The 25,581-nt window shown below is 38.9% G+C and overlaps 1 protein-coding gene across 1 annotated transcript in view; it reads right to left on the bottom strand.

The window, feature by feature from the left end:
• Window positions 1–25,581, bottom strand: part of PCOLCE2 (procollagen C-endopeptidase enhancer 2) — a 97,332-nt gene that overhangs the window by 9,237 nt on the left and 62,514 nt on the right. The window contains exons 5-6 of the mRNA XM_001372286.3: window positions 16,525–16,661; window positions 5,994–6,148 (exon numbers count right to left, since the gene is read on the bottom strand). Of these exons, the coding sequence (XP_001372323.1) occupies window positions 5,994–6,148; window positions 16,525–16,661 (292 nt within the window). The remainder of the gene's footprint in view (window positions 1–5,993; window positions 6,149–16,524; window positions 16,662–25,581) is intronic.

Here is a 25,581-nt window from a genome sequence, read left to right as displayed (position 1 = left end):
TTGAAGGGCTTAGGGCTCCTTGAATGTAGTCACCATCTGAATGCAAAGCACGTGTCCCCTCAGTGTATTAGATGTACTCATTTAAACTGAAATATTTAATCTACCTTCACTAAAGCAGAGTTATTGAAGGATTAGTGAATAGGCTTTATAATCAGCATTTTATACAGTGAAGCAGGAAATCTTGTATTCTTGTTAAACTGGTCTAGGATCTTTGGGGATTAAAGGAGAAACTAAATAAAAACTCCAATAGTCTCTAAAAAGAGTGCGAGGTATTCAATTAAACCTGGAATCCTGACAATTTCCTTAGCTTAAAGAAACAGCATTAAAGACTTACAAAAGGAAGGAAACAAAAATTGTTAAGTGCCTACTAAATACTAGGCACTTTACAAATATTATCTCCATTTGATCCGGTGAGGTAAGTGCTATTAATATCCTCATTTTATAGTTGAAGAAACTAAGGCAGAGAAAGGCTAAGTGACTTGCATAGGATCACATTTGCCAGTAAGTATCTGAGGATGGATTTGAACTTAAGTCTTCCTGACTCCTGGTCCAGTGCCACTTTGCCACCTTGCTGCCATGGTATCAGGATAGTACAGTAGAGAGTTGGTCTTGAAGTAAGAAAGACCTAAATTAAAAATTATACTTACTGGGTAAGCCCTTGGAAAGTCACTTCACTTTTCAAGTGCCCAGCAATAGTGTGAATTTATAAGTTATAGAGCAGTTCTCTAAATCCTCATTCTTCAAAAATCAACTGAAATTCAGTTTGAAGTCAGCCCTCCCTCTCCTGGGCTCCCATAGTGCTCTCTGCAATTCATTCATCTATTAATCATATTCTTTTTTTTAATGGCTCTTTAATTGCTTGTCATTAACTGTTATTTAAATCTTCTTTTGTTATTTCAGATCATGTTTTTTATATCTTGTTTCTTTGAAAACCCAAACCTTATTTTGTACATATATATATTCTATACCCCCAAATCTTCTTAGTGTTGAGTACACACAACAGGAATTCAATAACTGACTGTGAATTTGTTTTAACTTGATTTTGGAAAAAAAAATAATTCAAGGCTTACTTTCTGAAGGTGAGTAGTATTTCTTCCTCTCACAAAAGACAGCATGCTATATTTACTGTTTTAGCAAGCTGGGTTGGCCCTATCTAACCCAACTGATTCCATCTTTATTTACTGAAATTGTTTTTATGTATTTCAACACAGAAACATCTTTGTATTGAAGACAGCCTTATTCATGAGGCTTTTCCAATATAATGTATTTAACGAAGATGCTACTATTTTATGCCATCCTCTGAGATCCATACACATATCAGTCCAATCAGAATCAACCTTCCATCCCCAGCAAATTCCTCACACTCCTAGAAGTTCTTACTGTAGTATAATCCTCCAAGGCTTTGTACAGAAGGGGAACAGGGATCAAAAGAATGAAAGGGATACCTGTTTCTTTTTTTATCCAGTTTAAATTTTTCTGTTTTCAACTTGACAAACATCAAATAAAATGAGAATTTCCAGAAAAAGAATTGTATATGAAACTATGAATCCCTAACACATTCAGCTTGCCCCTCTTTTTAAAGCATATAATAAATTCAACTTCCCAGGCTTATTTGCTCATCTATGATTCCTTTTTGGCCTGTGTCTTCATGAAAGATAGTTTCAACATATTTAGAAAATCTGTTGAATAGCATTGACAAGAAGGCCAAGGTGAGGCAGGAAAAAAAAAGGTAAAGAGACCTAAAATGGAAATCAGGAGACTTTTGTTGTCCCAACTAGGTGATTAACAAGCAGTATTTCACTGAAGACCTCCTTATCCTTTTTGTGCCTCAGTTACCTCATTAGTAAAAATAAAGAGTTTAGACAAGATGACTTTTAAGTTCTTCCAACTCTACTGTGGTATGATGATGCCAGTGACATCCTTAGATGAGCAATAAAGTGAGTACACATCATTTAGTCAGTACCATGACTAGGGAAAGTCTGCATGCTGTTACCTAAGAAGGGTTGTGCAGTTTATTGAACTGGATTGGACTCTGTTGAGCTCTTTGGTAGATTTTTTTGGTCCTGAGCAATTATGTTAGCTTCCAGAGCATAGAAAAGGGGTGACTGCATCCTTTGAAGGCTTTCCTATCAGACACAAAAATTTTTTGGTGTTTCTTCCAGGACATTGATTGACCCATGAAAAGGTGGACCAAAGTGTATTAGGTCTATATCTTCCAGCCTCTTGGGTTTTGCCATGGTCATTCTTAGTACCTCCCTGATAGCTGAAAGTGGGGAACAGATCCAAACCTTTGAGGCTTTCTTAGAGCATTAATGAATCTTTTGCTGCAGTTATCTTTAGCTGACATTTTATCAGAAGAGCACCAATAATCCCTTAAATTCTGGTGAAGTCTTTTTTTGTAGCGACAAGTAAAGGGGATAGAGCAGATGAACAAGAAGTGGGCTTTTGCCCTAACAAAGTGATTTTAGAGGAATAAAAGCTCTCTCTGCCTACAGAGTTGCCAGTAATTATAATGAATACCTCCAAGCTGAGATAATTTTAACAATATGCCATATTGCACTTTTTTTGAATAAAGCTCTCCAAAATAAACTTAAGAGTCATCAGATATTGCACTTATCCAAAGGATTTGGAATCAGGATTTGGAGTGGAAGTTCTGAACCTGGAGTGCATAAACTGTTTTTTAAAATTACATATATTTTAATAACTATCTCAGTATAACTGACTTCTTTTCTATTCTTATGTATTTTACTTTATGAATTTAAAAACATTATTCTAGGGACAGCTAGTTGGCTCAGTGGATAGAAAGCCAGGTCTGGAAATGGGAAGTCCTAGATTCAAACCTGGTCTTAGATATTTCCTAGATTTGTGATCCTGGGAAAGTCACTTAATCCCCCAAACTCTTACCATTCTTCTGTCTTTTTCTCCCCTTTTAAACCTTTACCTTGTACCTTGGAACCATTATTCTGTATTGGTTCTAAGGCAGAAGAAGAGTGGTAAGGGCTAGGCAATGGGGGTTAAGTGCTTTGACCAGGGTCACACAACTAGGAAGTGTCTGAGGTCAGATTTGAACCTAGGACCTCCTGTTTATAGGTGTAGTTTGTTATATTTATTGGGAAATGATGGGGAGGATTGGAAAAACTGGGGATAAAGCATGAGGTTTGTATGGGGGTATGGAGGAGTTGAGGGGAGAGAGGGAATATTGCTCGGTGAAGCAAAGGAGAGAGATGCCCCCTGCTGAGAGAAAGCAGCGGGGATCCAATAAGGACTGTTTGTCCTGGAATGACTGAACTGAAGTTCAGCTCCCCCTATGACCAGAAAGATAATCCACTTATCTGACTGCAAATTCAAATAATATAAAGTTTAATATCTAGCTGGGATTGGAGTTTTTTTCCTCAGCTTCAGAGTTGAGGCCAGGCCCCGAGGCTGGCAGAGGTTTTCTCCCACTCCCATCTACTCTATATCAGTCCTGCTTAGTCTAATTCAGAATCTTAGCAGTAGACAGAAAGCAAACAAGAACATTTCTGACCTTCAGAAGAGATTGGGCCAAAATCTTCGGGCTGAACCAAGAAGAGGCACACTACACCAGACTGGGCTGAACAAGCTCCTCTCTCCTCCAACTCCAGGAAGGAAGACCCACCCAGCAGGAAGGAAGTGCTTGTCACAAGACCCAACTGCCACTCCCAGTTGCCCTTTCCCCCACAAACTGTTGGTCTTATTTCCTTTCCACAGGTTCTTAATTCACTGAGCCACCCAGCTGCACCCCTTCCTCCTCCCCACCCCCCATTCTTCTGTCTTGGAAGCCATGCATACTATCTATTCTAAGACAGAAGGTAAGGTTTTGTTTTATTTTTTTAAGCCATTATTCTGAGGCATCCATAGCCTTCAATGGACAGCCACAGGGGTCTATGACGCAAAAAAAGGTTAAGATTTTCTTGAGCTAGCACATTAACCCCAGAGACTACAACTCCACATCTAGAAAAATAATCAAGCTTAGAATAAATTCAGGATAAAATATTGAATAGATTTATCAGAAGTTTGATCCATATGTAGGAATTCTGCATGAATGGGCTCTAGAAATAGTCATATGATTTTGTGTGTGTGTATGTGTGAAGTTTCTTCCAGTTGGGATGTCCCCCAGTGATGACAAATGCATCAAAAAGGATGTAGCAGTGCTAAAAGTCAATGCATCAGGGGCAACTCGGATGCTCAGTGGATTGAGAGCTAGGCCTGGAGATGGGAGGTCCTGGGTTCAAATCTGTCCTCAGACACTTCCCAGCTATGTGACCCTGGGAAAATCACTTAACCCCCATTGCTTAGCCCTTAGTGCTGCTCTTCTGCCTTGGAACCAATAGTATTGGTAAGGATTTTTTAAAAAAGGAATTAATGCATCCACACTTCAATAGTATGAAACTTGCCACACTCTAAATGTTCCCTCTCTGGATACATACTGAAAGTCCTCTAAAATGGTCTTTAAGAAGTACAGGTTGAAAATATCATCATCCTCATGATGAGATGAGGCTCTGTGAACTGACAGGTTGGTTCCTACATGAGAGATGCTCAGGACTGAGACTCAAAGCTTTTGCAGATGGATAAAGCTTAGCTGATGTTTTACTTCACTGCAAAAACCCAGGATCACTTCCACACCTTGATGAAGTGTTAAGAGGATGATGAGTGGAAACAAATAGTGGTCGTGATTTTCTCCAGTAACATTTTTGAATAATATCCATAGACAACGTATCAAAGACTGTCTTTTCTCTATGGCACCTTACTTTAAGGAAATGAATTTGACTTATTCTTCTAAATGGTTGTTCATCCTCCTCATCAACAAACATTTAATAAGGTCTGTTGATTTTACGTTGGCAATATTTCTCAAATATACTCCCTTCTCTCCTCTAAAACTGCCAAGCTTTCATCACCTTATGCCTTGATTATGGCAACAACCTCCTGGTGGGTCTGCCTGACTCAAGTCTCTCCCTACTCCAATTCATCCTCCATTCACCCACCAAAGTGATTTTTTTTAAAGTAAGGTCGAATCATGTTACCCCTGTATTCAATAAACTCTAGTGGTTTTTTATTACTTCCAAGATTAAATATCAAGTGCTCTGTTTGGCATTCAAAGCTCTTCATAACCTAGCCCCATCTGACCTTTCCAGTCTTCGTATACTTTGCTTCCTGGCACCTACTCTGCAAACTGGTGACACTGGTTTCCTGGCTATTCCATGAAGAAGACATTTCATTTCTCAGCTTTGGGTATTTTCCTTGGCTATCCCCCACCTCCATGCATAGAATATTCCTCCTCCTTTGTTCCAAGTACTGGCCTTCCCTGGCTTCCTTTAAGTCCCAACCGAAATCTCATGTTCCTCAGGAAACCTTTCTAAATCTCTTTTAAATCTAGTGCCTTCCCTCTTTTAATTATTTCCTCTAAGGATGTATACAGCTTGTTTGCACACAATTGTTGTCTTCTCCATTAGATTGTAAGCTCTTTAAGGGCTAGGATGGTCTTTTGCCTTTTTTGTATATTTAGTACTAAGTAGAGAGCCTGACACATTGTTGTTCTTTAGCTGTGCAGTTATGTCCAACTCTTTGGGACCCTGTGGACCACAGCACACCAATACTATCTATCCATGGGGTTTTCTTGACAAAGACACTGGAGCGTTTTGCCATTTCCTTCTCCAATGGATTAAGGCGAATGGAGGTTAAGTGACTTGCCCAGGGTTAAGTGTCTGAGGCTTGCTTTGAACTCAGATCTTCCTGACTCCAGGTCCCATGTTCTATTCACTGAGTCACTCAGCCTCTATATATCTGGCACATAATAAGTACTTAATAAATTCATCATATTCTAAGCACTCTCTTCTTATTGTTTTAAACACTTTGAAGGAAGGGATAGAAATTGTTTTCTCTGAGTAAGAATGTTCTTTTTCTTAAAATTTCTGTAACCCCAAGAGAATTTCTTCTGCCCTACTAAATCCTATAATCCCCTACAGAAAACTTACTTGTGGGTGCAGGAGATGTCGTTGTAATAGGTAGGACTGTGGTTGTAGGTAACTTTTTTGGTCTGAATTTGTAGTGGCCAATAAAGCCATCAGCAGTTAAACTCAAGTCCGATAAGAATTGAATGAGGAGCTCATTCCGCTCTGACACAATGGGCCTGAAAGATGAAAAAGATGCATTCTGGTAATGTAAACTCAGGTTTAAGCAGTGTCCCTGCAAAAAGCAGAACAAAACAAAACATCACAATTTCTCATCTTTACTCTCCTTTCACTTAACTGGTTCAGTTGTACCCATTCTGTAAGGGAGGTACATAACAGATTTTCATTTAATTTGCAAATCCTAAAAGTTAAAATTCTAGAACTGCCACAAAACAGAAATTGTCCTCCTAGAAAAGGAAATGTTGACTTTAAAATTGAGAGCATAATCAGCTATAAACTGCAGAAGGATCAGTTATGAAAATGTACTGGGGGGGGGGTAGGGCAGCTAGGTGGCTCAGTGGATGGAAAGTCAGGTCTCAAGAGGAGAAGTCCTGAGTTCAAATGTAGCCCCAGACACTTCCTAGGTGTGTGACCCTGGGCAAGTCACAATCCCCCAATGCCTGGCTCTTTTGCCTTGGAACCAATACACAGGATTGATTCTACGATGGAAGATAAGGATTTTTCAAATGTATGGGGGTAGTTCAAATGCTCTTCCTCCATCATTACCTTTCTCTCCTGGCATCCCTGATTTGCTTTGAAATAGCAAACATTTCACTTTTTGCAGGAGACCTTTCTAGTTCCTTCCCCCACCCACTTACCTGTAGAGGACAGAAGGTGTATTATTGCCTTCTGAATTGGCAGGAAAGGTTTCCAAACTGTATTAATTCTGTCTTCTCTATGGAAGATACAAGCTGCACATATTAAGTTTTGCTTTTATATTTAGGTTTCTATTTTCTAGGAACTAGTTTTCTTTAGCTTCTTGCTAAAATAGGATCTTTACAGGACTCCCACATAGCTCCTGCCTTATTATTGCCTCTTAGGGATGACCAGCAAGGTCATTTCAGGAGGAATCATTCCTGTAGTCAGGTGGTGGACAGATTTTTTGGTATCCATGTGTAGTGAGCTGGGCCTGACCCAGAGTGATCTCCTGGGAATTCAGGTCTAATAATGGAATGAAAAGAGATGCTCATAAGTCATTCAACAGCTCACAAAAGGAGGTTTTCATAGAGCAAAGAAAAGATACTCAACACATGTTAAGCACTCATCTCTTCTAAAATAGCACCCCTTTACCTCCTTATGGAAATCAATCTCATCAGCAGGATGGTATGGCAATTCCTGAAGCAACTTTGGAGGGAGGAAAATCCATGTGGGTGAACCTTTTGATGCTTACATGAACAAGAATTTTTTTCAATTTTTAAAACTATATGCTTAGCAACCACTAACACCACCCAAATATTTAAATAAATACATTAAAAGTTATGTGGAAAACCAGACACTCCAAAATGTTTAAATTTTGTATATAAGTATATAAATTATATATGTATGCTAATCCTCTGCTTTTGAATTCTCTTTGGATTTGTTTTATTCTGATACTTTTTTCTCTTGATTTTATGGTTGTTTTTTGAATGTATTATTTTATTATTCTCATGTAGTCATATATTCTCATTCTCTTTTCATTTCTTCATATAATTCCATTTATTAGTATTTCTAATATTTGTCATTTCTAATAACATAATACAATCCATTACATTCCAATATCATAATCTATTTAGCCATTTCTCCCAAACATCACATTCATGTTATTTCCAGTTATTTTGTCATTACAAACAAAACTTCAATGGATGTTTTGATACATACCCAGCTTTTTACCCTTTCAATAATACCCTTAGGTACTAATCCTAGTTATGTGGTCCATAGTTCAATAAGCATGAACAGCTTTACAGCTCTTAATAAATATTTCTATCTTGTTTTCCAAAAAACAATTCACAGAGCTACTCAAGCAGTGTAGTATTGGGCCTATTTCTCCATGTTCTTAATTAACATACACTACCAGAGCCATTTTTATCTAAGATGATACTTAGGCAATAGATATAGCCTTTTGACAGGACCATACTCTTTCCAAAACCAAGTCTTTCCAGCTTGGTCATACTCAGTGGAACTTGTGTTCCAATGCCACAACCCCTCAGGAATGCAGGGTTGCCTCCATAGTATGATGAGTGTTCAAATAAGGCTTTTTTCAGAATATTTATGCTCTCTAAACCATTGTTGTCCCACCAGAAACTATATTTGGATTATGTGTATGTTGAGACTTGTAAACATCAAAACTTCCTTGTAAGGATAATTTCAGTGGTTTGACTTAAAAATCTAAAATAAGTGGTCGCCATGGGAAATTCCCAAATATGAAAATACCCAAGTCAGCTGGGATTTCTGGAGATTTTAATGAATAAGAGAGAGAGAGAGAGAGAGAGAGAGAGAGAGAGAGAGAGAGAGAGAGAGAGAGAGAGAGAGAGAGAGAGAGAGAGAGAATTAATTTAAACTGCTCTGGCTCAGGCTGAGCCAAGCAGTAGAAAAAGGCCTAGGCCAAAATGGCCTAGGCCTGAGCCTAAGGGAGAGCAGGTCAGTCTTTATCATTCACCATAAGACCATCTCCAAGCTGGGTTCTACCACTTCAAACTGAAATTAGCCTCCAAACTGAATTCAATTGTCTCCTGACTTTTTACCCCTTCCTTTTAAAGAAATTTTCTCTTATGTCACCTCCCCTAAATTTTCACTTCTACCAATCACAGTAGATGCTTTTTTCTAGGACTGCCCATTCTTAGTTTTCACTTTCTTTGGTTTTCATCTTCTCTGGTTAGATTAAATCTTCTGAGTACTTCACACCTCTTTGTTAAGCTTGCCTTTGGTAAGTTACTTGACCTTTTTGTGTACTAATTTAACCTTTACAGGTACTTAACACCTTTTTGTCTTAGATCTAAAAATAGACCTAGCTTAAGGTTCTAGCTTTACTATGAGGTATGAGTTAAGTACCTTCATTGTTCAATCAGGAGTTTACAGCTTTTATCTTCCCCTAAAGCATGTCTGAGTAGGGTGGAGTAATTTTAAAATTCACAGACTTAGATCTACTACAAGCCTCATACAAATATGTAGGTGCTTTCCAGATGTGTAGGGGCTTTCCAAATATCTATCATATTTGACTTATCTAAGGTTCTATTCATCTCCTTTACTTCTTTCTTATTTACTTTTTGGTTAGATTTATCTAGTTCTGAGAGGAGAAAATGAAACACCCTCACTATTATTATTTTGTTATCTATTTCTATCTGTATATTATTTAGTTTTCCCTTAAAAAATCTGGATGTTCTGACTCTTAGTGAATACAGGTCTAATATTGATAATGTTTCATTATCCACAGTACCTCACAACATAATACAGTTACTCTGTTCATCCCTTTTAATTATATCAATTTTTGTCCTAACTCAGAAATCATGACTAATATCTTTGCCTTCTCTAGATCAACTGAGGTTTAGTATATTCTGCTCCAGTCTCTCACCTTCACTCTATGTGTTTCTCAATTTCAGTGCGCCAGGTCCTGGTTTTTTTTTTATCTTTTCTGCTGCCCATTTTCTTCTCATGGGTGAATTCATCCTATTTACACTCAGTGTCATAGTTACTAGCTGTGCAATTCTATCTACTCTATCACTGTTTGTCTCCCTCTTCTTTTCTTTCCACCATATTCCTCCTCTGATGTCCAATTTCCTTTGGCATCAACATCCAGGCTTTGCTTCCTAAATCAATTGCCTCTTAGGAAGAATTTCCTTGGCTTATAGGAATAGAACCTGCTTAAGCAGATAGGGTAATGGGAGTGTGTATGTGGGTAGGCGGTGATGTTAGATCCTGGTCAATCACATCATGCCTGATAGTGAAGTGGTCAATGTAATACTCTTTGAGAATGTAGAGAGGCAAAGAGACTTTATGTTAGCCAGGATATAGAGAAAAAACCAAGGTGTTTGGTTGCTGGCACATCTATATGCATCTATAACTTTTTATATAAAAATTTTAAGTGGGAAATGGTGTAAATAAGAGGAAAATATGTATACACACTATACATTTACACATATTATATATATATACATATTCATACACATAAATATATGTAATAAAACAAATGGGCAAATGTGGGCCAGAAGTAGGGAGGGTAATGAATGGGTAAATAAGTATTAAGTACTTATTATGTGTATAGCACTGTGCTAAAAGGTAGGGATACAGATAAAAAAAATAAGAGCATCCTTGCTATCAAGAAACTCACATTCTAAAAGGTTATGGCAAGACATATAGAAGGTTTCAGCTCTAGGTCAGATGATAAAATCCCATGGTCCTTTGGCAGCAGCAAAACAGATAGAAATGCGCCTGCTTTCATATAATTTCTGTAGAGAAAGCCATCTGTTTCTGCTATTGAACAATTGACAGTATCAAAGGAATTTGCAGTGAGAACTTTCTTTTCCCTGTCTAAATCTGGTCAGTTAATTGAAAAGCTATCAGTCAAACAAGTCACTTAATAGAATTGGCCAGCTGTTCTATGGGATAATATGCTTATCAAGTTCTTTGCAAACTTTAAAGCACCATATAAATGAAGTTATGATCATTCTAATGACCACCATCATCTTTGTTGTTCTTCTGAACTGACTTGTGCCATCAGCCAGAATATTTAAAATGGCAACTCTCCATTTTCCATGAGGTTTTAATCTCTGTGGAACATCATGCCTCCATGCTGAACACCTCAGCCCTGACCCAGCTTTTCAGTTTCCTTGGAGCATTGTCTTCCCTCATTAGATTGTTAGCTTTCTTTTTCTTATTTGTATCACCAACCCTTAGCAGAGTGAATGGCACATAGTGTAAAACTGAGATTTGAACTCTGGACTTCAATCCCCACAAGTCCTTGCTCCACTTCCCCAAAATGCTTTGTAATCTCACGGAATTCTGAGGTGGGCGAGATCGAGAAGGTACTTAAGCTGATTGCAAAGGCTTTTGAGCCTCTCTCTTTTTGGACTTCCGTTTTGGAGCAGACTTGGCTCTTTCCATAATGTAGGTGAGGTCTTGTCTAGATCTCTGGCCTAGGCACGTTTTCCTTATCCTGTATTTTCTTTAATCCTTAATCCTTAATAAACCTCTAAAAAATATAATGCTCCTTGCAGAGAGAAACTAATTTCTACCTGCCTCAGTCTCCCCTAAATTTTAATCTTTACCATAGTAAGTAGGTAAGTATTAATAGAATTGAATTAATATATATCCCATTAACACAGTGAAAAAAATATACATTAAAACAGCTGTTTGGCATCACGTAAACCAAACAACTTCTTGCTTGAAATATTCAGATGAGTTGGAAAAATATATAAATGTAAATTCTTGAAGACCTTTATTAATTTGGGTTCTACTAATTCAGAATTTGGAATACTTTGGCAGAAGATGGAAGCTGAAAGGGTTTACAGAGTAAATGAATCATGTACAAACAAGACTTTAGAGGGGATTTAAAACTACAGGTTGTTTTGAAGTGCTCCCAAACTCAATCATTTGGCAAGGTGCTGCCTCATCTGAATTCCTCATCTGAGTGTTCCTTCTGAGCAAAAGAGGAGGAACATGTTTAAAAAAAAGCAATTGTTTATAAATGTTTACTATTTAATATAGGCACGGATATGTACATGCCACATGTGTTTATATAATATATGTATGTGTACTATAAAGTTCTGGTCACAAAAGGCATCGTGGTGAAATAAAATATAAAAAAGCAGCTAGATGGCACAGTTGATAGCTTCTTCTACTTGGAATCTGGAAGACCAGAGTTCAAATTCATTCTTAGCTCTTTGCTAGCTGTGTGACCTCTCAACAAGTTGCTAAATCTCTCACTCAGTTTCCATTTCCTCATACATAAAATGAGAATAATAATTGCCTCCCCGAATTGCTGTGAGGATCAAATGCAATATTATTTGTAAAGAGCGTGGCCAACTTTAAGGGCTATATAAATGCTAACTAATATGATGATGATGGGCAATTAGGTGGTACAGTGGATAGAATATTGTGCCTAGAGGCTGGAAGACTCATTTTCTGAGCCTCAGACACTTCCCAGCTATGTGATCCTGGGCAAGTCACTTAATCCTGTTTGCCTCAGTTTCCTCATCTGAAAACGGTGATAATAATAGCAACAATCTCTCAGGGGTGTTGTGAGGACCAGATGAGATAATACATGTAAAGAATTTTGCCAACTTTAAGCACTATATTATTGTTAATGTTCAATCATGCTTTTCATGACCCCATTTGGGATTTTCTTGGCAAAGATACCAGAGTGGTTTGCCATTGCCTTCTCCAGCTCATCTGACAAGATAAGGAAACGAAGGCAAATGAAGGACTAAGTGACTTGTCCAGGGTCACATAACTAGGAAGTGTCTGAGGCTAGATTTGAACTCAGGAACATAAGTCTTGGATTCTGTGCACAAAGGTGCCAACCTAGCTGCTATAGAAAAAAGCTGGTTAGGATTATGATGATGGTTCCTCTGAAAATTTAAACTACCAAAGTTTTGTGGGAAATAAAGTGATACTATCCTGCTTTGGTTATTAGATCTGGGCTGGTCATCATAATCACTCCACAAGGCTTTGGGGTTCCAGTACGCTCTTACTTACATGATATAATTTGATCCTCATCCATCTAGCAACAGTCCTTTCCTAAGAGTATAAATAGAGTTCCTTTGTTTAAATGAGAGAACAGCTGAAAAGACATGCTATGCACAAGGCAAACTTATGCCCTTTCTCAGCCAGCATCCTCTGCATGATGGTGTAATTACAATGATTCTTCATGGCCCTCTTTTCAGCCCAGACGTATACACCAAGGCACCTTCAGCCTTGGGACTATAATTTTAGAGGCAATATGCTGAAGCTAAACTTCTCCTGGAATACTGTAATTATCACTACAAGGAAGATTTTTTTCTACCCCTTGCTGTTTGCTGAGTCTTGGAATTAGAAGAGTCTTAATAAGAGTGGCATAGATTTCGTAGGGATCAAGGATTCCACCTGCAGATTATTATCAGCCTTTAGGGAAGAAAGGATCCATTGGATCCATTGGAAGGAAATGGCAAACCACTCCAGTATTCTTGTCAAGAAAACCTCATGGATAGCCCATGGGAGCAGGACATGATTGAGTGTCTGAACAAGGGAAGAAAGAAGGTTTGAATTTGACTTGGGCTTTTTGCACAGACAAATTGGGGTCATGGGCCAGGAAGTCATTTTTTCACATGTCACCGTAATGCCCATTACAGCTGGTTCCCACTTGAGAGGAAGATACAACTTGACAGTGGTTTGAGTCAAGACTATGTTTTACTGATACATTTACCAGTAGGGAAAATACCCAAATGAACTGTCCTCCTTGCTGGTCCTTTGCTATTGTGGAAGCATTGCTAAGGAGTAGAAATAGTCTAGGGAGAAAAATGTGCTACCCTCTGGTTTGGACCACCATGACTGTGAGGTCATTTGAATGGAGAGAGAATTCAGGAAAACTATTTAGCTGGAGGAAAGCTCAAGAGACAAAGTGATATCACTCTGTGTCAAAGTCCCCAGGCAGAAATGCTGTAGAAGAAGCTCATCCTTTTGTCTCTACGAGTTGGAAATTCATAAGAGAATTCATGGAATGGTCAGAAGAATGCTAGACTCAAGTTGTAAGACATGGTTTTCCATCCTGGTCATGAGACTTACCAGTGGTGTGACTCTGGGTATATCATTTGATGTCTCTGAGCTCAGCTCTCTCAATGATAAAAAAAAGGAAGATAATCTTTCTGCAACCAATCACATTTTACAGGTGAGAAAACTGAGGCAAACAAGGTTAAGGGATTTGCCCAGGATCACACAGCTGGTGTCTGAGACCTGATTTGAACTCAGGTCTTCCTCAGCTTCTCATCTTCCTGACTCCAGGTCCAGAGCTTTATTCACTGTACCACCTACCTGTCCTTATGGAGAGGTTGTGAGAAAAGTCCTCTGCAAATCTTAAATTGTTATAGAATAATAGCAACCATCAACATAACACTTACTATGTGCCAGGTACTTTCCTGAGCACTTTTCAATTATGGTCTCATTTGATCCTCCAAAGACCTTGGGAGTTAGGTCTCTTATTATCCCTATTTTACAGAGGAGGAAAATGAGACAGGGATTAAGTGACATGTCCAGGGTCACATAGCTAGTGTCTGAGGCCATATTTGAATTCATATTTTCCTGACACCAGGCCCAGCACTCTATCCACTGTGACACTTAGCTGTGAGCCATTAATAATGATGATGATGACAATAATAGCTAGCATTTGTTAAGTGGTTACTATGTGTGAGTCTACGCCAACTTTACAATTATTATCTCAGTTGATCCTCACAACAACTCTGGGAGGTATGAACTGTTATTGTCCCTATTTTATGGTTGAGGAAACTGAGGCATATAGAGTCTCAGGGTGACAGGATTTGTAAGTATTTGAGATTGGATTTGAACTCATATCTTCCTGAATCTAGGCAGATCATCCTCTCTGTTATGCCACGTAACTACCTTGCTAATATTTAAATAGATGTAGCTAGGTGACACCAAAGACAGCTAGGTGGCACAATGGATAGAGTTCCAGGTCTGGAGTTTAGGAAGACTGAGTTCAAAACTGGTCTCCAGTACTTACTAGCCCTGTAACTCTGGGCAAGTCACTTAACCCTGTTTGCCTCCGGTTTCTCATCTGTAAAATGAGTTGAAGAGGGAAAATGCCAAACCACTCTAGTGTCATTGCCAAGAAAACCCTAAATGGAGTCACAAAGGATTGGACATGACTGAATTGAATGAATAATAAGGTGGTGCAAAGGGTAGAATGTTGGACTTGGCCTCAGGAAGGCTTAAATTGGAATCACGCCTTGGATACTCACTAGTTGTGTAAGCCTGAACAAATCATGGAACCTCTTAGATTTGGTTTCCTCATCTATAAAATAGAGATATTACTAGCACCTTCCTCACAGGGTTGTAGTGAGCTAGATAGAGGAGATAACATGTTTGTAAATAACAGTTTGCAAACCTTCAAGTGCTATGTAAATATTATTTCTCTTAAACCAAGGGCTTGAAATTTAAACTTCTTTAAACTAGTACTGAAGAAGGACAAAGAATTCTAGATGGGGCATTAGAAAGGTCTTTAGATGTCATCAAGTCCATTGAAACTCTTCCTGGTACCTGGATCCCTCTATAAGAGCTCACAGATGTTCATTTAATCCAGACATTTACCTTTTAATTAATGGTAGAGGAAAGATTTTCAGGGAAATTAGTTTTGTAAATAACATTTCAGAGTAAAGGTTAATTCCTTGAAGTCACCATCTACTTTCTAGGATCCTCCAAACCTTCAATAATGCCATTCAGGTAGAATTAATTAACATGATAATTTTAAAAGATTCTGATCTTGTCAGTGAAGCAAACTTCTTGGATACCCAGGACTCTGGCTAGGAATGATCTGATAATGAAGGGGTATTTGAAAGTCATAAAGCTGGGGGTTGAGCCTCCAGATTCAATACAGCAGTGTGAATCTGTGGGCTGAAAAAATGTTTGGTGTGAGGCTCTGAAACATCTTTGTGACCAGAGGGGATCAAAGCACAGCCAGTTTAATTAGCTCCAATATTTAAGATGGCGCCCAATCCTCCCTTAAAAAAGAAACAAAGACATCCTGAAAAATGGGAAATTTGGAGGCACTGCAAGAATTCAGACCAATTCAGGCTAATATCCTTCTACTCTGTTTTTATTCTGTTCAATGCATTTTTTCTGGGAGGTGGTGGAAGGCTATTTGTAAATGAAGGGTAGATAAGTTGAGTCAAATATATATTGTTTTTTCAGTTATGCCCCACTCTTCATGACTCCATTTGGGGTTTTCTTGACAAAGACACTTGAGTGGTTAGTCATTTCCTTCTCCAGTTCATTTTACAGATGAGGAAACTGAGGCAAAGAGGGTCAAGTGACTTGCCTGGGATCACATAGCTAGTAAGTATCTGAAACTAGAGTTGATTCTCATAAAGACTTTAAATATATATATATATATTTTTCCCAAGTATATATATATACTTTATACACATAAAGTATATATATCCACATTGCTGATATATGTATATATGTATATATGTATATACAAACTTGTGTACTGATATATATGTAATGATATAGGTACAGGTGTGTGTATATTTGTATATACATAAAACATACATGAATATATGTAAATGTGTGTATGTATATATACACTGTTAACATAAACTAATGTAACAAGGGATCTTGCATTGGGGAAGCATGCTCCCATTACACCAGTTTTTCAAACATTATAATATTGTGATTTGTTTTTCTGCATAGAATTCTTTTAGAATTATTTAAAATATAATTTCTCTAGTAGAGCTTTGGCACAGATCCCAGAGTTAAGTTCAATATCTTTTAAAAAAATCTTATGAAAAGTAAAAGACCATTGGACAAGCTAGGAAGAAATGAGTTTCAGGTCACGAAGAAGCTGATACAATAAACCAACAACACTTACGCAGGTGGTCTGTCTCCACAATACTTCCCAATTCTTTTAGCATCATTGATTTCTCCCCCATTGAATACAGCCACATAGTCATATCTGCAATAGTTATCTTGTTCCACATCAAACTTCTCAAACTTGACCTCGATTACCTACAGATAAAGCACAGCATTGGATAAATGAATGATGCTGGACACTTCCCATGAGCCCATATTTCTCCCTTTCCTCTTCTCTAGAATCAGCTTAAGATTCCTCTGAAATACAGTTATTTTTGACACTCCTTTTAGTACTCTTTAGATCTTTCTGCCTTTGGTCATGCTTGTTTAGATTTCATGAACTCTTTGATTTGGTTAACAACTTTATTGTATTCATTCTCTTAAATTTTTAATCATTCCAGAAGGTCACTCCAGCTGCAGTTAACAGGAGCTACAGCTATTCATTGTCTTCTCAGTGTGGCATAAGGCTCATATATCTTATTTAGTTCAGTTTGGCAAAAGCACTGAATAATGTAATTCTAGTGAGCAAATGCAATTCTATCTCACCTTCGTTTTTCCCTGAAGGAATATCATACATATAAAAATATTGTCCAAGGTCATTCACCTGCATTGTAAACATGAGGGACAGAGAGGATAGAAATGGTGTCCTTTCTTCCACATTGGCTGTAGATTTATTTTGCTCGACAAATCACAGAGACAAGTTAAACATTTTTTTTTGGATTGGGAACTCAGAATTAAAATTTATATGTGTACCCTGGTCCTTTGAGTCTTTTTTATCCCTTCTTCTTTCTTCCATCCAAACTCCCAAGTGTTATGGTCATTCAGGTCCATTGGCCTCCTTGTTCCTGTCACCTGACCCTCCATCTCTCTATTCTGACCATTTCCTCTGGCTGTCCCCCATACCTACAACTTTCTCATCTATGTCTTCTCTTGTATTACCTGGCTACCTTCAAGTCTCACCTTCTGTAAAAAGCTGTTGTCACTCCTCCTTAATCTTAGTATCTTTAGGGGGCAGCTGGGTAACTCAGTGAATTGAGAGCCAGGCCTAGAGATGGGAGGTCCTAGGTTCAAATCTGGCCTCTGACACTTCCCACCTGTGTGACCCTGAGCAAGTCACTTGACCCCCATTGCCTAGCCCTTACCACTCTTCTGTCTTGGAGCCAATACTATGGTATTGGAAGGTAAGAGTTTAAAAAAAATGTTACTATCTTCACTATTACATCATCAGCAATTTTTTATGTATATATCTTGCTTGTACATAAATGCATGTTCTCTCCCCTATTAGACTGTAAGTTTCTTGAGGGCAGGGCTTGTCTTTTCCCTTTCTTTAGTACAGTGCCTGGCAGATAATAGCTCTTAATGAATGCTTTTTGATGGACTGAAACAGATAATTATAGGATCTCAGAGTTGGTAAGGGCCTTTGAGGTTAAATCCAATGCTGCTATCTGCAGAATACATGAACACATTTGATTAGAGTTTAAGTTCTTTGAAAGCAGAGGTTGTGTTGATATTCATCTTTGAATTCCTAGCATCAACACACAGAACTTTGGACATAACAAACACTTAAATGTTTCTTGAATTGCTGGAAACTCTGTGGAATATAGTCATTCATCCTTTGATTACTTCCAGTGGCAAGAAAGGGCACTACTAGCAAGAGAATCCATTCCATTTTTTGGATAACTCTAATTGCTAGAAACTTCTTAAATCATAGCTGAACTCTGCCTTCTAACTTCCTCTCTTTGGTCCATCTTCTGACTTTTGGAGAGACAAATAAGTCTGCTCCATCATAACCTGAGGGTACCCAGTACTATAAGAGTGAGTTAAAATCTCAGGAGAGGAGTCAAGAAGCCAATGGGGTCAATAGAAGGCGAATAGAGGCAAGGCATGGAGGCTAGCTAGGTTTCTTTGCTTGGGGCATTTCTCCACTCTGACCAACGTAGTTAATGAAATGAGTCTGTGGCAAAATTAAAAACCAGAGTTAGAAATTCTGAAAATTGCTGGGGGTGGTGGAGGAGGGATGCTGAGAAAGGGGAGCAGTGTTGAAGGTGATCAAGACCAAGATGGCAGATACAAAGAGAATACTAGTCAGTTTCTAGAACAAAGGAAGCAAAAGCAGTGGATTCAGGATATAGCAAAGTCAGAAGTGATGAGATTTATATTTAAGTACTCAGTAAGTAGGTAAAGAATTAAATTGAATTCATCTCAGGGGCTATCTAGTCTAATTCATATATGAGCTGAGACTGTATGTAAGATATTCTTCCTCAACCTCTGCTGGAAAACTGGGAGTGATAGAGCACCAGGTGATTAGGTCCTCTGTGATGAAGACAGCCTAAGGAGCTTGCATGAGGGGAGGAAGTTAAATTCAGGAGAAGAGTCACCATGAGGATTTGCTTCACTGAGGAAGAACAGTTAGTGATTAGGGATCCTGATTCATATTTCAATCAAGATGAGAATGACGGTGATAAAGATGATGATAATTGTGGTGATTATAGCATTTATATAGTACTTCAAGGTCTGCAAAGCACTTTACAAATATTGTCTTATTGGATAGTCACAATAACCTTGGGAATTAGGTGCTATTGCTATCCTCATTTTATTGATGAAGATACTGAGACAAAAGGAGTTTAAGTAACTTACACAGTAAATATCTGAGGTAGGATTTAAATTCAAGTCTTCCTGACTGTAACTAACTCTCATAATATAGCTCTTTAAGGTGAGATAAGTAAGTACCGCAATGATCCCCATTTTACAGAAGAGGAAAAAGAAGGGGATCAGAGAACTTAAGAAATTTGGCCACATCCAGAAAGTGTCATAGGCAGGATCTGAACCCATACTCTCTAGGTCCAGTGCTCTATCCATCCACTATGTCATGCTGCCTCTGAATATACACTTCAATGCTTCAAATCCCTGGATGGGAGGAATTATATGTGAGTTTAAGTCAGATGAGAGATTGCATTTATTTTAGAGAACATGTTGAATAAAAGAATTGTGGGATGAGTCTGCTTACAAAGGCCAAAGCTAAAGAATCATTCGCTTTCTTGAAGTGTACCTATAGAAGGCATGATGACATGATCAGGCCATACCATTATAAGCTGTTGGTCAGTTGGGGTGGGAGTGCAGTCTCATCAGGCACCTTAAAGGTGTCTTGAAGGGTGCCAACAACTCACACTGAGGTGGATGATTCTAGGGACTGAATTATACCAACAAAATTCCTCCAAGAGAAAAGAAGAGGACACTAGATTAGATTTTTCTGACAAAAAAAGGTCCAGGAAACAGGAGACATACAGAGATCAACTCTGTGGGAGTCAGTTCTGGAGCTCTCCAAGCCAGGGGCTAGCTGTAGAGTCTCCAAGCTTTGTGGCTTGAGGGCTGTTCTTCTGTGGAGGTAGAATTGCCTGCCATCTGTGTCTTTGTTAATCTTCCACAGCTGTGCTGTCTGGCAGTGACATCCAGATGTCATTCCCCCCCTCCAATGGGACATCGCCTGTTCTCAGGGCTAAGGGTCTTCTTAGGGATGCTCTAACTACAAATCACCAAGGTATTGTGAAATGAGTACCAGATTTAGAATTAGAATTAGGGACATGACTTCAAAGGAGTCAGCTGATAGCCTTAGAGATAGCTAAGGGGAAGGTAGATGGAGCTCTGGATCTAAAGGCATGATGATGGAGAACAAAGAAGGGCTTCTTGAAGAAGGTGCGACTTTGGTTGGGACTTGAAGGAAGCCAGGAGGAAATGATGAACAGAAGAGGGTGGGAGGCAGTCAGTGAAAATACATGGAATTTGGAGATGGATTGTCAATGAGAGGAACAACTAGGTGACTCTCCATCACAAAGTACTTGTAGGCAACAGGGAAGGGAGTGAGGTGTTTAAGGCAAATTAGTGGCATGTGGTTAGAGTTCCAGGTATGATGTCAGGAAGATCTGAATTCAGATCTCACTTCAGATACTAGCTGTGTGACCCTGGGCAAGTCACTTAAACAGCCTGCCTCAGTTTTCCCGACTATAAAATGGAGATCATAATCACATACCTTCCAAGAGAATCAAGTGAAATAATATAAATGTTTAGCATGGTGCCTGAAACAGAGCAGAGGCTTAACAAATGCTTATTCCTTTCCCCAATATTGACCAGATGAGTGCCCATGGACAAAGCCTTTTAATCATTCTAAATGTTGGCTTCTTCTCTAAGAGGGGAATAGCAACAATCACAACAATAATACATAAGGTGCTTACTTCACAGGGCTAATGTGAAGATCGCATGTGAGAGCTTTACAAACTTGGAAGTGTTATATCAATGTCAGCTATTATTGTTATTATGCTGGAGGGAGAAGGAATGTACAAAATAAGGAGGGGCAGCTGCATGGTGTAAAGGATAGAGCACTGGGTCTGGAGTAAGGAAGATGAATTCAAATCGCACCTCAGAGACCTACCAACCAGTTGATCCTAGGCAAGCCATTTAACCTTATTTGCCTCATTTTCCTCATCTGTAAAATGAGCTACAGAAAGAAATGGCAAACCACTCCAGTATCTCTGTCAAGAAGACAGCAAATGGAGTCACAAAGAGTTGGACATGACTGAAATGACTGAACAACAAGCAAGAAGGGAAACACAGAGGTTCTTGGTGGACTTGGACATGTGCATATCCTCATCTGTCCCTTAACTTCCCCAGATTACCAAATAATGGAGCTGTCCCAATACCAGAATTTTTAATAAAGATTAAGTGCTAGGTTTCCAAGTCCTGAACACATTGGAAAATTCCCGATTCATTTGATATTAGAGAAAGAAGATGTGCATCTGCTTGGACAATAACCTGAGTCCCCCCAAGCAATCTGCAGGTCATATTGGACCAAGTACTGCATCTTAGCACCACTGGGGAAAAGAAGAAGCTGTAAGGTGCTGAGTGGGGGGAGTTTCCCAAGAGTGAGATTTACACAATCAAGCAGGCAAGCATTTATTAAATACATCAACTGTGCCTAGGAAGAGGAGTCACCAATCAATTGTTACAATAGTTACAGGAGGGATACAAGGTTGATCCCTCTTCCCAATTCAAAGTCAGACCAATGTGAAGTTCAAAATATCACTGGAGTCCACTTGGTCCAACATCCAAAGGACTTGACAGTTAAAGAAGCTGAGATTCACTAGCAAGAATAGAGCACAAACCAGTTCTGCCTAGTGAGAAGGAACGCAAGAGAGGTGACCTATTTGTACTCCCCCTACCCCCTTGTGTTTTCTTCCTATCCCCAAGAAGGGTAGATGGTCTGGTCATAGCCTGCTCACCCACAGCACAAGTACAGCAGCCTCCTGGCCCATTCCAAAAGGATTTTGTGAGACCAGATGCCTCCTTAGTGAATTGCTTCCTCGAGATCCTCTAGGGGGTCTGAGTGAGATTTGTTTGGGGAAAATGGCGGAACAAAGCTACTAGAAGAGTTCCTGGGAGACCCGTCTAAAACCCATTATCTGTAGTGAGGTGACTACCCAATCAGAGTGAGCAGGAATGAATCCAATGTCTCCTTTCCTAAGTCCATACTTAATTCTAGAAGCTGCTTGTCAAATTGATTCATAAAGTCATCTGTTCCAAGCTGTCATGACTCATTGTTTGGAATGGATTGAAGTAGTTAGTTGTGCTCTAGTGGGAAAAAATGGTTGAGTAAGAGTCACACCGAACTGAACTTGTATTCTAGCTCTGACAGTCACTGGCTTGTGACCTGAGGACAGTCACTTCCTATCTCTGAACCTCTGTTTCCCAATCCAGAAAATGGAGATAACAATATCTGTACTACTACCTACATAAGGTTGTTGTGAGGAAAGTGTTTCATAAGCCATAAAGTGTTATGGAAATGTTGCTTCTTGTTGTCACTCATCACTGAGTTCTGATCTATCTTAAGGGAGCCCAGTCTGTCTGGTAGCTTTTTTTTTTTTCCTGAACTCCATCTTCAAAGGTCTGTCATATCTTAGGTTATCCAGCAGGGGGGTCTCTTCCATCATCAATAGTGTCACACATTGTTGGACTTTGGGTGTTCAGTTGTGTAGGATTCTGTGACCCCATTTGGAGTTTCTATTACCACCTTCTTCTCAATCTCATTTTATAGATGAGGAATTGGAACAAATAAGGTTAAATGACTTGTCCAGGGTCACACAGCTAGTCAGAGTCTGAGGACAGATTTGAACTCAGGAAGATGAGTCTTCCTGATTCCAAGCCTGGTGCTCTATCTGTGCCACCAGATGCCAGACTGGCTGATAGTGGTCACTAGACATTTTGTAGGAGTAGAGTCATCTGAGTCAGGATCTGAACTACATTTTTTTAGTCAGTGAGAAAAAAATGTCTCCAGTATTCTAAGCTAAATGGATTGAGGGTTGAGGGGTTGGGGGTGGTGGTGTAGGAATTTTAACTGGACTTCAGCCAAGACCTTTCTCTTTTGCGTTTGTTGTCATTATTGATCATTCTTTTCAGTTGTGGCTGACTTTGCAACCCCATTTGGGTTTTATTGGCCAAGATACTGGAGTGGTTTGCTATTTCCTTCTCCAGATCATTTTACAGATGAGGAAATTGAGGTGAATAGGGTTAAGTGACTTGCCCAGGGTCCTACAACTACAGTGTTTGAGACCAAATTCGAACTTAGGGACCTAAATCTTCCTGATTCTTGACCCAGCACTCTAGATCCACTCACTGTACCTCCTAGCTGTCCTTCCTCTTTTGTTAGGTTATCTAAGACTGGAGGCTGGTGGTTTCATTTAGGAAACTGAACGGTAGGGATAGAAGCTCTCTTCATTGATGCTGTATTGCCAGGATGGGAAGGGCATGAGAAAGGGAAGGAAAGTGCGAGAGGATTTCATACTCTCCGTTAAGGCACATTCATTAAGAAGGGTTTTGTAGATTATAACCTATAGAAGCATGTTGGATTTTGTGGTGGATTGGGGGCATTGACTTTTCCAAGGCAGGATCGCTTGTAGGAGGGTATTTATTGGTCATTGTAGTAAGGAGATCATCCAGGAAAAATCAAGGGAGAGAAATGCAGGATTCCTAACAAGGCAATAGACCTCAGAGTCAAACCAGGAGAGATTAACCACATGGAAATCAGGCATGTTTTGATCATAGTTTTTGGCTCAATTTGCATACTCAGAGTTCTGAAGTCTATGGTCTATTTTTATTAGGAAGAGGCTGTCCCTACCTGTGTTTGCTGAAATTAATCTTCCATAGCCCTGCTGTCAGTAAAGCCCATACATTAATAGTCTCAGGGAAAGTGGCATCTTGTTTTGGAGAATGGACAGGGCAAATAATATGCATGAAATAAACCAATGGCAAAAGAAGGGTGCCATGGGGGAGTGATTTTCATTCTAAGGGAGAGAAGAGTTAAGTTGATGTAGAGATAACCAAACAGATGTCACTCAAGAGATCATCTAGGGAAGAGAAGAAGGAGGGATTAAGCATTTCTATAGCACCTGCCATGTGCCAGGAACAGTGCTAAGCATTTTACAAATATTATCTCATTCCAGCTAAGTGGAGTTTATAAATTGGTAAGTATTTGTGATGTAGAAGGCAAAGAACGTTACTAGAATGTAGTTTGGGAAACTTCAGGACTGGATTCAGGCAAAATGTCTTTTGTAGCTTATTTAACCTATGTTTTATATAAACGATTTTAAGCTTACATGTAATCCCTGTGGGTTACAAGGATGTTTGCATTCAAACTACTCAATATGAAGTTACGAGAAAAGGGAGGGTTAGCCCTTGGGTCAGTCAGGGACAAAGAATGAAAGCAAATGAAGCGATGGATCCAAAATCAGAAGCTCCCTGGAATTCTAGGAAGTCACTGTGGGAGGTGGTAAGAGGCCAAGTTTCTTCAAAAAGAAATGAAGTGGAAGGAACACAGAAAAAGGGGCCAGGTATCAAGAAGAAGTACGTGTGTGTGTGTGTGTGTGTGTGTGTGTGTGTGTGTGTGTGTGTGTGTGTGTGTGTTGGGAGAGGAGGAACATAAACTGCAAGGCCCTGGAGGGCAAGGATTGTATCTCATTCATTATTTTCTTCCTCCAAGAGCCCAACATAGCATCTTGCATAAGTGCCACAATGTCCAATGCCTGAGTTTATCCAGGGACTGCCCTGGGGCATTCTCCTTCCCAATAGGAAGTAGGAGGAGTTCAGTAGCCCAGGACTCCAAAATGTTGTGCTAGTTGTGGTTTGAATGTAATGCAATATTACTATGCTAAGAAAGGGACAAAACAGGCTGTTTCAGAGGACACTGGGAAGACCCCCATGAACTGATGCAAAGCCAAGACAATAGAATGGAGGAGGAAGACAATCTAGACAATTCTAAAACATTATGAAACAAAACCAATGTGAAAGATATTACAATTAATGGATGCAATGATAAGCCACCGAATCCAAAAGGATGAAGATGAAATAGGATGACTTACCTCCTGTCAAAAAGGTGATGAACTTACATATGTTGAAAGACATACATTTTCAGGCATGGATAATATGGGAATTTTTTATCCCTAATTATGCAGCCAAAATATTGAGGAATTTTAGGGGGAAGAAAGTTTATTTTGTTTAATTTGCTCAATTGAGAAAATTTAATTAATTAATAGAAGCAGTGGACAGGTCAGATTAATAAAATACTTGTTACCTAAAGAAATAAATATAATTAAATATAAAAGGAATATACATATAAGTATATATTATATGAATGTATAAACATATAAAATAAATAAAAATAATAAACTCTTAAAAAGGTGTACAGGACATAATTTGATTTTATAGCTCATTATACAATGGTATATGTTATATAATGGTAGATATATATATGTATATATATATATATATATACACACACACACACACACATATATATATGGAATAAGGGAAAGATTATGGCAACCAGATGAAAGATGGCAGCTCTTTCCCACTGTGCAATGCCCATTGGACTCCTGCCACTGTTTTCACTACTTTATGCCTTACTTTGATGTTACAGGGCATTGTTAGTCTGGTTTTCACTCTCTCATGCCAAACCTACTTGTCCAGCCAATGAAACCACTCTCCCTTTGAACACCTACCTTTCCTACTTAAATCTCATCATAAAGGCTCT

This window comes from Monodelphis domestica, chromosome 8, assembly GCF_027887165.1.
Source record: "Monodelphis domestica isolate mMonDom1 chromosome 8, mMonDom1.pri, whole genome shotgun sequence".
NCBI lineage: Eukaryota > Metazoa > Chordata > Mammalia > Didelphimorphia > Didelphidae > Monodelphis > Monodelphis domestica.
This window is presented reverse-complemented; position numbering and strand designations above follow the sequence as displayed.